Below are 15,692 nucleotides of genomic sequence, written 5' to 3' on the forward strand. Positions count from 1 at the left end.
GCAGCCACTGTATCAATCTATTTCATCGAGAGTCTTCCTCTTTTTTGCTGACCCTCTACCAAGAATGATGTCCTCCTCCAGGGACTGATCCCTTCTGATAGCATGTCCAAAGTATGTGAGACATAGTCTCGCCATCCACTTCTGAGGAGCATTCTGGTTGTACTTCTTCCAAGACAGATTTGTTTGTTGTTTTGGCAGTCCAGGGTATATTCAATATTCTTCACTAATACCACAATTCAAAGGCATCAATTCTTTGGTCCTCCTTATTCATTGTCAGCTTTCACATGCACATGAGGCAACTGAAAACACCATGGCTTGGGTGAGGGACACCTCAGTCTTCAAGGTGACATCTTTGTATTTTAACACTTTAAAGAGGTTTTTTGTAGCAGATTCTCCCAATGCAATGCGACTTTTGATTTCTTGACTGCTGCTTCCATGAGTGTTGACTGTGGATCCAAGTAAAATGAAAACCTTGACAACTTCAATCTTTTCTTTGTTTATCATTATGTTGCTTATTGGTCCAGTTATGAGGATTTTTGTCTTCCTTATGTTGAGGTGTAATCCATACCGAAGGCTGTGGTCTTTGATTTTCATCACTGACTGCTTCAAGTCATCTTTACTTTCAGTAAGCAAGGTTGTGTCATCTGCATTAGTAACAGTGAGTCTTCCTCTAATCCTGATGCCTCAGTCTTCTTCATATAATTCAGCTTCTCAGATAATCTGCTACAGACTGAATAAGCATGGTGAAAAGATACAACCCCAATGTGTGCCTTTCCTGACTTTAGACCACGCAGTAACCACCCCTTGTTCTGTTTGAATGACTGCCTTTTCGTCTGTGTACAGGTTCCTCATGAACACAATTAAGTGTTCTGCAAATCCCATTCTTTGCAATGTCATCTGTAATTTGTTATGATCCACACAGTCAAATGCCTTTGCATAGTCAATAAAACACAGGTAAACATCTTTCTGGTATTCTCTGCTTTCAACCAGGATCCATCTGACATCAGCAAAGACATCCCTTGTTCCATATCCTCTTCTGAATCCGGCATGAATTTCTAAAAGTTCCCTGTCAATGTATTGCTGCAGTTGCTTCTGAACGATTTTCAGCAAAATTTTGCTTGCATGGGATATTACTGATATTGTTTGATAATTTCTGCATTGTATTGGATCACCTTTCTTGGGAATAGGCATAAATGTGGATCTCTTCCAGTCAGTTGGCCAGATAACTGTCTTCCAAATTTCTTGACATATACAACTGAGCACTTACAGCGCTGCATTCGTTTGTTGAAACATCTCAATTGGTATTCCGTGAATTCCTGGGGCCTTGTTTTTTGCAAATGCCTTCAGTGCCCCTTGGACCTCTTCCTTCAGTACCATCAGTCCCTGAGGGAAGATAGGCTACCTCTTAAAATGGCTGAACATCAATCAATTCTGTTTGGTATAGTAACTCTGTGCATTCCATTCATCTTCTTTTGATGCTTCCTACATTGCTTAATATTTTCCCTGTAGAATCCTTCAGTATTTTAACTCGAGGCTTGAATGTTTTCTCTTCAAAATATATTAAACAATGATTTTCAAGACAATGAACTTCAGGCAATGAAGGACAATGATCCCTGAAAGATAGGAAACAAAGTAAGCCTTACAAATGCCCAGCTCACTGCCTTGAGAGTGTTTCCAGGCCACGACACAGGAAGAAGGAACTGCAGTGGAGTCCAATAGACTCCCTGGGTTTGAGGTTATGAAGCTGAGCATCTGTAGAAACCAGGGCAGACAGAGATCATAGGTCAGAACACTGGAGACGAGAAACCACTAGAGAAAGAAAACCCTAGAGGGGCCTTCTTGGGTATTAAGTAGAATAATGGACAGTGCATGAGCATGAAGAAACTATCCGAGGTTGGAAAACAAAAATATTTTTAAAAATGAGAGAAAATGGTTTCTGGTGTTCATAAAGGGCCAGAAATAGTGTCTATTCCACCAGCCAGACTAGAAAACCTCTCATACCTCATAGTGCATTAAGTAGATACTCAGAAAGATCTTGCCTCAGTAAAATTAGTGGGGAATAATTAGCCTTAGGCTGAGCACTGCCTGGATCCACCCACCAAACCACAAAAGCGAAACCTAAACCCAACTGTTTATGGGTTTACTCATAAACCCAACTGTTTATGAGTAACTGTATCCTAAAGCAAAGCTTATTTATAGGAATACAAAAATATCCAGCACCTAACAAGGCAAAATCCACAAGGGCTGGCACCCAATCAAAGATTATCAGGCATGCCAACGGGCAGAAGAAAAGAAAAGGGGAAAAAACCCAACCCATAAGGAGGAGAATAATCAATCAGTTGAAACTGACCCAGAACTATCACAGATGTTAGAACTAGCAGAGAAGGCTATTGAAAGTTATTATAACTACCTTCCATCTGTACAAAAAGTTAAGTAGAGGCATAAAACGTATTTTTAAAAGACCAAAGGCAAGCTAGTAGAGATGCAAATTACAATGTCAGAGATGAAAAATACACTGGATGGGAATAAAAACAGGTTAGACTTTACAAAAGAAAACATTACTAAATTTGAGATATCGCTGAACTGTGGGAGAACTTGAAGTGGCTAATTTTTTTAATATACAAGTTCTCAATGAGGTGGGGAGGGAGACAGAAAAAAATCTGAAAAAAGTATGGGCAAAAACTTCCTGAACTTAATGAAAACTATCATCATATAGATCCAGGAAGCTCAACAAACCCAAACACAAAAAAAAACTGAAGAAAATAGCAAGGTACATCACAATCAAATTGCTAAACCAGCAATAAAAAAAAAATCTTAAAAGCAGACAGAAAAGGTCATTTTACATACTGAGGAATAAAGATAAGGATGATTGAGATTTCTTGTCAGAAACACGCAGTTCATCATGTCAACTATACCTCACTAAAGGTGTTAAAAAATCCTCACAACTGGACCAATAAGCAACACTATGATAAACGGAAACAAGACTGAAGTTGTCAAGGACCTCATTTTATTTGGATCCACTATCAATGCCCATGGAAGCAGCAGTCAAGAAATCAAATGATGCACTGCAGTGGACAAATCTCCTGCAAAAAGACCTCTTTAAAGTGTTATAAAGCAAAGATATCACTTTGAGGACTAAGGTGCACCTGATCCAAGCCATGGTAATTTCAACTGCCTCACATGCATGCGAAAGATGGACAATGAGTAAGGAGGACTGAAGAAGAATTGATGCATTTGAATTATGGTGTTGGCAAAGAATACTGAATATACCATGGAGTGCCAGAAGAATGAACAAATCTGTCTTGGAAGAAGTTCAGCCAGAATGCTCCTTAGAAGCAAGTATGGCGAGACTTCGTCTCACGTACTTTGGGCATGTTATCAGGAGGGACCAGTCCCTGGAAAAGGACATCACGCTTGGTAAAGCAGAGGGTCAGTGAAGAAGAGGGAGGCCCTCCATGAGATGAATTGACACAGTGGCTGCAACGATGGGCTCAAATGTAACAATGACTCTGAGGATGGCACAAGGCCAGGCAGTGCTTCATTCTGTTGTGCATAGGGTCACTGTGAGTCGGAACTGACTCCACAGCACCTTACACAACAACAACAACAACGCTGTTGAAAACAAAAAGCTCTATTGCAGGAACAAACATCTAAGGAAGTGGCTAGGACAGAGACAGAAAAAAGGATATGAAATGATAAAAGTAGAGGATTGTGGTCTTTAACCTTACAGCAAAAGTGACTGCTGGGTTTTTAAGGAAAAAATTCAGATATGAATTTAAAAAAATATGTAATAATCATGATTGCAGCAAAGACCATGATTTGGGGAGATGGGGAAAACCGTTCTGAGGTTGTTGCAGTATATCAGGCAAAGAAGAAAAGCAAAGTCAACAAAAGGACTGGGAATGCCATTCACACTGAAAAAAATACAGTGGAAATTATTACAGCTCTTTAGCGGAGAATAGCTCTCATTCCATTTTAATATAAAACATATTTCTGAGATGAACAGCACTGTAACACATCACCGCTCTATGGTGCAGTACTAAGCCAGGTGTTCCTACGTTACTATAGCAGACATAAAAGGCTTTATATCTATACAGCGGTCCTACCTTTACAATCCATTCCAAGTTGTTCAATCAGCAACATAGAATTCTTATAATTAGAGTTAGGCAACGCACAATCCTCTGAAGCTGTTTCAGATGACTGAGATAAGTCATCAAGGTCATCCGCAGAATTAATTTGCTTTTCAATCTATAAAATAAATAATACTAAGTCCCCAAAATATAACATATACTAACTTTACAGACATAATAAATGTCCATCTCTTTATACAAGGAAAATCAAGCTTCTTTTACTTTTTAAAATATTTTTTGTCAAAAGATATCTTTATCAATGGTTACTGGCTCTACATCACTTTCTCAAATTACATGTCTTATAACAAAAGATTTCTATTTTTTCACTTTTCCTTTTATAAATGTATTTTTTTAACTACAGAATATTTTTAATAATTTCTTTTTTACGGTACCTTGCTTTTTTCATCAGATGTTTTCTTTGTAGGCCTATAAAACAAACAATTACTTCTAGGCAAACGTTTAATATGTAAAACACAAAGAATATCTAAAACTTATTTTTTATATAAAATTTCTGCATTTACAGTTTATTTCTCCTATTCATAAGAAAGTTTACAGGTAATTTAAAATACAATCATTTTCTACAACAGAAATTAGTCTATAAATAGAGCAGTATTAAAGGACAAAGAAAATATATTAATATCATGAAGTACAGTCATGTGGTATATACCATCCATTCAGACAACATCTACCCATACATGTCTGTGCTCCCAACCCCTGTAAACTCTATTATATTAAAAATTCGAGGTACATACAAGGATTCGTAATAACAAACGGCCGCTACTTTGCGACTAGCATCAAAATATTATTATTATGTTAAAGATGTTTTAGTGTATTTGTGTCTCTTTACTGTTTTTTATGCATATAAAGGTACATTATACACTAAGACAACCATTTGACCAACTGACGTTAGACACAAACCATGCCTAACTGTTCTGAGTTGCCTAAAAATCTGACTTAAAGAAAGACTTAGGGACAGAACTCATTCGTAACCCAGGGCTGCCTGTATATAAAATATGGTGTATAAAACCAAAACCAAACCCAGTGCCGTCGAGTCGATTTCGACTCATAGCGACTCTGTAGGACAGAGTAGAATTGCCCCATAGAGTTTCCAAGAAGCTCCTGGCAGATTCAAACCGCCGACCCTTTGGTTAGCAGGTGTATACAAAGTCCAAATCATATAACTTCCTATTTCACAGAATGCATTGTGGATGTTAAGTGACCCATGACTGTATTAAATTTAGATCAAGCTTTCTGACAGTCAAAGCAAAAGGAAAAACATAATGTAACTTGCATTATTTTATAGGAAGAAATATATCAGGTTGTTTTCTTGTTTTTTCAACAAACACAAGCTTTTACTGGCACTAAATATTTGGAAATTATAACGTAAGTCGTTACATGAGGGAAATCTTTACTTAATAACGATGACATTAGTTAGCTTTTTGAGGACTTACTATATTCTAAGCACTTTACATGTCTTAACTCATTCATTCCTCCCAACAATTCTATGAGGCAGGTAATATATTAGATATTTTACAAAAGAGAGGCTAAATAACTTGCCCAAGGCCATATGACTGGTCAGCAGAAAAGCCAGAATTAAAATCCAGGAATTCTAGCTCCAAAGTATGCATTTCACAATATGCTGTTACGGTAATATTTATTTTTAAGTAACAGGATAGCAAAAGCCAGAATTAAAATCCGGGAATTCTAGCTCCAAAGTATGCATTTCACAATATGCTGTTACAGTAATATTTATTTTTAAGTTACAGGATAGCAAATGAAACCATATTATCATTCCATTTCTGGTTATACTTGCAGATAATAATTTCTGAATCTTTCAAATATTTTTTTAATAAAAAGACTTCATAATTAGGGAAAACTGAAAAACTATTTTCTATAATCCTTTCTTTTTTCAAAAGAAACTCATTAACAGACATTCATTCATTCATTTATTTATTTGTGCATTCAACAAATATTTACTGAGCACACAATATGTGTCAAAATCTTGGTTTTTGTACTTTGGAATGTTATAATCCAAAAGTATTAATTTATAATAGATTGTCAATAGTTTATTTTTCTATTGTACATACAATAAAATCTTCCCCTCGCCCCCAGAATCTAAATAGTTACAAGAATTTATAATCTTAATAGTTATAATTATTATGTTGATATAACCTGATATTTTAGAGTACCTGACAAAATCATAGTCATTCATGAAACTGTCAAAGCACTGCAATATCTAAGAATCATCAAGGAATGAAAAAATCCTATTCACTATGGCCTAAGTGGTTTTATGTTTAATATTACATAATTTTAAAAAATCTATGTATGACAGTATAATTTTAAGCCATCATGTGCATATGCAATTATATGAGAATATCCCACTCTGAAGCACTCTGAATGAATCTCTTACCAAAAAACCATATACATAAAATGAAAACAAAACAAAACAAAAAAAAATGGGGAAGTGTTAAAAAAGACTATAAGCATTAAAAAAATTAAAAAACTCAACTGTACATGAACAGAAATAGTAAGGACTGTTACTACACATCCTTAAAAGATAATGCAATACAATCAGCAAGCTTTCTAATAGTTAGAAATGCAAACAAAATTAAATTTAACAAACATGTCCTCCTCTACTGGATCACTTTCATCAACACACAAACATATTCTAAAATCTCCCATCTTAAAAAGGAAAGAAAACTTTTAAATCCTGCCGCCTTCTTCAATTATCCCAATTCTCTATTGCCTTTCTTAGCAAAAATGCCGACAATTACCCGCTGCAGCTGGCTTCCATATCCACCATTTATTGAACATGCTTCTTGTCAAAGTCACTTGTCCTCCTCTTAATCAGCCTTTCAGCAGCATCATTATTTTCTTGCCTTAGGCCTGGACACTACATTCTCCTGTTTTATTTCCAGAGAAGTAATCCCACTAACATTCCTTCACAGGGAAATAAAGAACTTAAACAGTTTACCTTCCTTCATCCTGGTCTACTTCGCTCAAACTGCTGTCATCATTCACGTGTAAAACTCCAGTTAGCAAAGCAGCCTTCTGCAACGCTGGTGCAGTCACAGATTCTTTTGAGCTCCAGTTTCTACTTTCGTATTTCTTTACCTCCTTCATAAGCAAGGCAGGACCACTACTTTGAAAAATCCATAAAAAAGCCAATGTTTTCTAATAACTCTACTAACAAAGAATAACAAAACATCTTTTTTGTAAAATTCCCACTCTTCCCCACCTCGATTCATTCATTAACGCAAAAAAACCGTTATGAAGTACAAACTATATACAAACAAATACACATTCCCTGCTCCAAAAGACAGGTAAATATACAATAATGATACAATGTGGTAAGAGAGGCTATATTAGAGCTTATATTTGAGCACAATGAAGGCTTTACAGAAGAGGTAAAATGTAACAGAGGAGCTCACCAAGCAAAACAGTTTGAGAAAACCATTCAACTGAGAGATTAGAATATAAACACAAACATTAGGGACAGGGTGTGTACAAGATTTCCAAAAACTTGAAAGGAAAAGTGTAAAACACTTGGAAGCAAGCAGTGAGAGATAAGTCAGGAAAGAAATCTTGAAAAATTCTGATTGCTACACTAAGAGTCGGGAGCTCACTGTCTATAAGCAATGGATTCAGATAGAGGGGTAATAATTAGATTTGTGCTGTATTTTTGGTTTTGATTTTTAAATATGATAATGCTTAATCTAAATGACATTTTTAAAATAGGATGAGCCACATACAATATGAAAGAAGGAATCAGGGAATACCTTGGGAGAAAAAATGCCTTAGTTTAAAAATAACAATATGTCATAACACATAGATTAAAATAGCAACACCTGATCAGTAATGATTTTGTTTGAAAACAAAATGATTCAGTAACTTTTCTGAACTTTTATCTTAGAATCTAAACCTAATATAAAATGCTGGATTCACCAACAGAAAATTGTAATCACTTTTTTACTGGGTAAATGCATGCATAAGAATATTATCATATACCTACATAAATTTAAAAAGAAAACTGAAAATTCTCACGGGAGATAATAATTTTAGGAGTTGAACATAAGCCCATAATACCAAAAAAGGAAAGGCAAAACAAAAAAAAATCCAACAATCATAAAAAAACAAGTTATGTAGACAATTCTACTAGTTTAAGCATCTAAAACAGGAAGGGATCTTCTGAAAGAAATTATTAAACAATTCCTCTTCATCCAAATTTCAAAAATAAGTTCACAAGTATAGACTTAGAAATAGTTTTCATTTTGAACATAGCTGATGGTTCTTCAGAAGAATCTTAACCAGTTGAAGAATCTTAATCAGAAAACATCTGGTTATGAGAGTTAAAAATTCATCTCCATTTAGGAAGACTGACTGTTCTGTAGCCATGGTAACAAGTAGCCACCAGGACCAGTTTTAAATCTCTTCTATCAATCAACAACCACTGGCCTCACCAACCAATCAATGTCAGCCCTTTGATTCTCAAAGACAGACAATCAGGGACAAACTCACTCCAACAAACATGACCTGGAGTCCCCAGGAATCAACATCAATCTCATTCGAGTAACCACGAATAACCGTGCAGTTACCTAGGATGTCAACCTACTTATGCCTCTGAAAATCTGCCAATCCTTGAACTCCACTCTTCCCAAAACCACACATAAGATCAGCAGTCCACTCTGTTAGAAGAGACTGTTCCTGACTAGCACTGTTCTCTGCTCCTAATCGATGAATTTAACCTTGTTTATTTCAGATACTGAGGGGTAGTTATCCTTTGGCAAAAATTATGGCAAGTCCTAAGATAATTTACTACCATTGTATTTTATTTTTCTTAATAAAATACAAAGTTTGCTATTCCTCTGATGCATTTTACCATAATTAAAATTATCATAAACACCAGTAAAAGAATAGCCACAGCGAACATCACACTCAATGGTGAATGACTAAAAGTTTTCCCCCTAAGACAACCGCTTTCCAATTTCACCACTGCTATTCAACATTGTACTGAAAATCCTAACCAAAGCAATGACGCAAGAAAACGAAACTAAAAAAACACCCAAATCAAAACAGAAGTAAAACTATTTCCATTTGCAGATGATATGATCCTATGTACAGAATAGCTCAAAGATTCCACAAGAAAGCTACCAGTGCTAATAAATGAATTCAGCAAAGCTGCAAATTCGCAACATGCAAAAATCATCTATGTTTCTATACACCAACAATGAATAGTATGAAAACAAAATTAAGAAAACAATTCCATTTACGATAGCATCTAAAACAATAAAATATCTAGGTACAAATTTAACCAAGGAGGTAAAATGCTTGTACACTGAAAACTATAAAACATTGCTGAAAGAAATTAAAGGAAACCAAAATAAATGAAAAGGATACCCTGTGTTCATATATTGTTAGACTTAATATTGTAAAGGCAACAGTATTACTCAAAGCAATCAGCGCAATTGCTATCAAAATTCCAACAGCCTGTTTTGCAGAAATGGAAAAGCTGATCCATAAACTTAAAGGGAATTTCAAGGAGTCCCAAATAGTCAAAAATAATCTTGAAAAAGAAGAAACAAGTAGGATTCACTCCATGTGTTTCAGAGTACAAATGTGCTTCACAGGGTTTTTAATGGCTGATTTTTTGGAAATAGATTGCCAAGTCTTTCTTCCAAGGTGCCTCCAACCTTTCATCCAGAGACTCCACTATAAAACTACAGTGTCCAAAATAGTGTAGTACCAGTATAAAGCCAGATACACGGCAAATAGAATACAGCGTCCAGAAATAAACCCACATGTCCATGGCCAATTAATTTTCGACAAGGGTGCCAAATACATATTATGATCAAAGAATAGTCTTTTCAACAATGGCGCTGGGACAACTGGATTTCCACATGCAGAGAAGAATGAAGCTGGACCCCTACTTCACACCATATATGAAAATTAACTAAAAATGGTTAATGACCTAAATGTAACAACTAAAATCATAAAACTCCTAGAAAAAAACATTGGGGTAAAGCTTCAGAGCCTTGTATTCTGCAATGGATTCTTAGCCATGACTTCAGAACCACGAGCAAAAGGAAAAATAGATACACCTGGCTTCATCAAAATAAAAAGGAGATTATCAAGAAAGTAACAAGACAAATTATATAGTAAAAATATCTGTAAACCATTTATAAGTGTTTAATATCCAGAAGATATAAAGAACTCCTACAACTCAGTAACACAAAAATAGCCTGGTCAAAAAATGGGCAAAGCACTTGTACAGACATTTCTCAAGATATACAAATGGCCAATAAGCACATAAAAAGATGCTCAAAGTCATTATCAGAGAAATGCATTTCAAAACCACAATGAGATACTACTTCACACCTACTAGGCTATTATCAGAAAAATGGAAAATAACAAGTGTTGACGAGGATGTGGAAAACCTGGAAACTGTGAATTGCTAGTGGAAGGTAAAACAGTGCAGTCGCTGCAGCAAACTGTTTGGTGGTTCCTCAGAAATAAACAGAATTATTCCACAATTCCCCAGAAAGCAGAGACAGATACTTGTACATCAATGTTCACTGCAGCATTATTCACAATAGCCAAAAGGTGGAAACAACCTACAAGTCCAGCAACAGAAAAATGAATAAACAACATGTGTTATATCCATACAATGAAATGTATTCAGTGATTAGAAGGAATGAGGTTCTAACACACACTATGAAATGGGCCTTGAAGATATGCCGAGTGAAATGCACTAGACACAAAAGGATAAACACTGTATGATCCCACTTTATGAATTACTTAGAATAGGCAAAGGCCTAATAATAGAAAATAGATTAGTGGTTACCAGGGGAGAGTTAGTGCAGAATGGGAACAGAGTTTTTTCTTTTGGGTGACGAAAAAGTTTTAGAAGCAAATATGGGTTACATGACACTGTGAACATAATTAAAAATCTGTTGCCACTGAGTCAATTCTGACTCATAGCAGCCCTATAGGACAGAGAAGAATTGCCCCATAGAGCTTCCAAGGAGCAGCTGGTAGGTTTGAACTGCCAGCCTTTCAGTTAGCAGCTGCGTGCTTAATGGCTGTACTGCCACGGCTCCTTATATATTGTATATACAATAAATAGCCCTAACATATATGCTTATGTGTGTTTATACACATACATGTTTATACGAGTGCATATTTTTCTGTAGGATCTAGTCCCAGGAGTAAAGCTGTTGGCCTAAAGAAATGTCACACTTAAATTTTTTATTTACTACTACGTTATCTGCCAAAAAAGACTTACCAATATACCAACAGTATAAGAGAATGTTTTTTTCCTCACATTTGCCAATGTGAGGTTATTAATCACTTATTACTTTAATAAAATGATTGCAAAAAACATTTCACTGTTATGTTATTTTACATTTTCCTGAACATCTCCAGTCAAGCAGAACCCTAACAAGGCTGAGCATCTCCAGTAAACGTAGAAATTTATTTATCATAAATATTAACCCAAATTAGAATGTTTTATAGGAAAATACCAGTATTTACTGTTAAATATTTCCACAGGCTTACCTATCAGAATCTTCATTCTCCTTAACAGAAAATTGCTGATGACCAGTCTCTCCACTCTTCTCTTGTTGAATTAATCCATCGGCACCATTAGCAGCAGCAGCCGTATCATCCAAGTTTTCTGAGACTTCCAATTCATTACTTCTGAACTTCTTCCTTTCTTCTTCAACCTTTAATGAAAATTTGATACTGAGGATAATTGTCATTACTCTATTCAATAAAAAGAACTTTTATGTTTTCATTAATGTTATCCTTAGTTTAACTGTCATGATTTTAGTCAATAAAAATATTTTTGCGCTTACTTTATCATTACAGGCCATTGAAATTTCTGTAAATTCTTCATTTTAGTTTGAATTGAAAAAGCAGAATTTCCCAAAATTTCAAAAAGAACTTTCTTAATTTTGTGCTTTTATTCAGATACAATCTTTATCACCTAACGTTTTCACCCCCATCTGCCTGGCAGAGATAAAAAAATGAAAAAGACAAAGACAGAAACTTTGTCCGCTTCTGCCTTTACCACTTAAACATTAAGAAGCTTGATCCAGAAGGTGTGACATGAGTTTCAGTTACAGAAATGAAGCTTTCCCCTTCTGCACTAAGCTATTCTTTCCCCTCAAAGCCTTTTCACAATTCTTTTTTTCATTTGGATCCTGGGAATATTAAAAAAGTGAACATGCTCACTGAAACATACGAACCAAAGTTTACCACGAGGAGCAGAGTGTGAAACTATGGAATTGTTAGTGAAGAATTCTGGAAAATGAGTAATGGTTCCCAAGTTTCACATTCAATAACCATAAAACTTTGTAGCTGGGGGTGTAAAAGTAATAATCTACTTCCACTATCTACTAATAATGGGAGTAATACCCAGAAAGCTTCAATGATCCGTCCAATGTGCCTAAAGTGCCATTATCTACCATTTTATGGCACCAAAACAGAGGATACAATTCTATAATGCTGACTTAGATAAATCAGTCAGATAAATTATCTGATAAATTCATCAAATTAATGAATCTGATTAATTTAAAGTATGACTTTGGCAAAGTAATTTAATGCCTTAATGGGAGCCTCATCTTCCTTTTATTTTAAAAGAGAATGGTTCTAAGTTTTCTTCTAGCTTTAAACGTCAATGCGCCAGGGGTTTGGGGACCATGACTTAAGGGGACTTCTAAGCCAATTGGCAAAATAATTCTATTATGAAAACATTCTGCATCCCACTTTGAAATGTGGCATCTGGGGTCTTAAATGCTAACAAGCGGCCATCTAAGATGAATCAATTGGTCTCAACCCACCTGGAACAAAGGAAAATGAAGAACACCAAGGTCACACGACAACTAAGAGCCCAAGAGACAGAAAAGGCCCCATGAACCAGAGACCTACATCATCCTGAGACCAGAAGAACTAGTTGGTGCCCGGCCACAATCGATGACTGCCCTGACAGGGAGCACAACAGAGAACCCCAGAGGGAGCAGGAGATCAGTGGGATGCAGACCCCAAATTCTCATAAAAAGACCATACTTAATGGTCTGACTGAGACTAGAGGAATCCCGGCGGCCATGGTCCCCAAACCTTCTGTTGCCACAGGACGGGAACCATCCCCGAAGACAATTCATCAGACATGAAAGGGACTGGACAGTGGGTGGGAGAGAGATACTGATGAAGAGTGAGCTAATTGTATCAGGTGGACACTTGAGACTGTGTTGGCATCTCCTGTCTGGAGGGGGGGTGGGAGGATAGAGAGAGTGGGAAGCTGGCAAAATTGTCACCAAAGGAGAGACTGGAAGGGCTGACTCATTAGGGGGAGAGCAAGTGGGAGTACGGAGTAAGATGTATGTAAACTTATATGTGACAGACTGACTTGAATTGTAAACGTTCACTTGAAGCTCAATAAAAGTTAATAAAAAAAAAAAAAGTCAATGCGCCTTAGAGCTCAGCTTTCTACTTTGGAGCTACGTACTGAACTTTTTGCTGAGTGTTTATGTTACCTATAAAATTAAACATGTCAAAAATTTACCATACTTTATTCAACAACATAACGTAAAGGTGTGACTCAATAGAAACATTTGAGAATGGCGATTAAAAATATATGTGGAAGGATACATGTTCATTGTCAAAAATTTGTCAGTGTGATCATTTTGGAATCCTAAGTTTCAAGGGTTAGGGTAAAGGAGATTAACTTGAACAAACACTAAATAACAGTTTACCTGGGAATGTATGTTACTTCTCAAGCTTAGATACATTTTTACACATCCCTTCTCTCAGTTATTGCTTGCTTCACATTTTATTTTTAAGAAAATGCAATTTTCTTTAAGCCAATAGGAAAAAAACCCAGAAGTTTCTACATTTTTTATCAATTTCCTTTATGCTTATTCTGGTTCAGAAAGCCATATGGTATATGGCTAAATTAGTTTGCCTGTTCATACGCCACTTGGAAGACTGACAGACTTAGTTTGATTAAGAAACAAATTATGAGAATGTTTTACTGAACCCCTTTTATTTAGGTGGCAGAAATAATCTATCACAATTACATATTTAGCCAACACCGCTTTCTATACAACTCTCTTCATAAGTGGAAAATCAGAATGGATCAGATAGATAATTGATAAAGAGAGAAAACAAAGGGTAGCAGCAAATGAATGTCTACCTCTTTTTGAAGTTGAACTTTCTCTTTTTCCAGAGCCAGGAATTCTACTTGTAACATGCCTATATCATTCTTAAACCTTTGCATATCTTGCTGTAATTCTTCACTTAGATATACTTTTGATGTTTTGTCACTACATGGTGCAGTAGAACTCACATTTTCTAATTCAGGTTCCATGTTTTTATACTTATTAGCACTGCAATTACCATAAAATGGCTTCTGGAGCAAGTCTTGTATTGGTTTTGTTTTCTCGTGAGTGTTTGTGACAGCAGAAAGATTGTGGCTTTTTATTTGAATCATATGCTTCATTTCATTGGAGCGAGTAAGCCACAAATCAAAAAGGCTTTCTGGGTCACTGTGCTGAGGCATATGTTTGACGTCTAATTTCCATTTAGTAGCATTTTGGTTCATATTTTTTGTCATTTGCATGTCAAACTCTTGGTCTTCTTTCACTTCAACTGTAACTACTTCACTTTCTGCATCATTACAGAGACTCTCCTTGTTTTTGTTAAAAACCTGTTCAGTGTCTGGTTTATTATCATTTTCAAAGTCTAATTTATTATTATTTAAATAAAGCTTAGAAGATGACTGGCAAGCATGCTCTTGGGACCCAGAGTGTAAATGAGATGAAAAGGCATTTTCAAGACTAGGTTCTCTTTGTTCAGGAAATGCTTGGAATACTACAGAGACAGACACTCCAAACGCATCTTTTTCCTCATAATCAAGTATATTATCTGTCAGATGAGAGGGTATTTCCTTTAAGTTTGCTCCTTCTTTAGAGTTGTCGTGTGGTGGCTCTTCCTCGGGACAAGCAGTAATTTTGTATTTTGCACAAATTTCACCAAACTTCTGCTTTAACTCATTTGTGATGAGTTTTAAATTATTTTTCAACTCTACTTTGCCTTGTCTGATCCACATTTCCTCATACTTTTGCACACAGGGAAGTCCTGAATACACAGGCACGTCCTCTCTATCACACTCTTTACTCATTTCTGGTTCTGGAGGCATTTTTGGCAGATGCAAAAGTGGAAGTGGAAGATTAATCTGCTTGATTTGATTTTCAGATGTCTTTTCTGCCGGGGTGCATGTTTTTAAAATAACTCTATCCTTAAGTAATCAAGTATGGACAAAGAAAAATTAAAGAAGATAATTAAAATTTAACTGTTAAAAACTTTTTAATCTATGTTTAGCTACTCTAAAACCGCTGACTTAACCACTACACCACCAGGGTTTCCAATTTGTAATTAAGAACTGAAAAATAACTTGCCTTAAACTAAAATATGAGAAAAACCATGAGCCAGCAAACCTAATTTTGTCACTGTTTGGACTAAACTTAATTCATTATATAGTAAATGTACCAAAAATGAATTTGG

General features: G+C 35.7%; 1 protein-coding gene across 14 annotated transcripts in view; it reads right to left on the minus strand.

Moving 5' to 3' along the window:
• ANKRD26 (ankyrin repeat domain containing 26) overlaps window positions 1-15,692 on the minus strand; it is an 88,600-nt gene that overhangs the window by 31,875 nt on the left and 41,033 nt on the right. For 8 of the 14 annotated variants that reach the window (XM_049881764.1, XM_049881765.1, XM_049881768.1 and 5 more), the window contains 5 exons: window positions 14,323-15,426; window positions 11,685-11,851; window positions 7,105-7,272; window positions 4,523-4,556; window positions 4,107-4,248 (listed from right to left, as the gene is read on the minus strand). In XM_049881764.1, coding sequence (XP_049737721.1) covers window positions 4,107-4,248; window positions 4,523-4,556; window positions 7,105-7,272; window positions 11,685-11,851; window positions 14,323-15,426 — 1,615 coding nt within the window. The remainder of the gene's footprint in view (window positions 1-4,106; window positions 4,249-4,522; window positions 4,557-7,104; window positions 7,273-11,684; window positions 11,852-14,322; window positions 15,427-15,692) is intronic. The other 6 variants (XM_049881775.1, XM_049881773.1, XM_049881770.1 and 3 more) reach the window with 3 other exon arrangements.

The sequence above is a fragment of the Elephas maximus genome, chromosome 4 (assembly GCF_024166365.1).
Source record: "Elephas maximus indicus isolate mEleMax1 chromosome 4, mEleMax1 primary haplotype, whole genome shotgun sequence".
NCBI lineage: Eukaryota > Metazoa > Chordata > Mammalia > Proboscidea > Elephantidae > Elephas > Elephas maximus.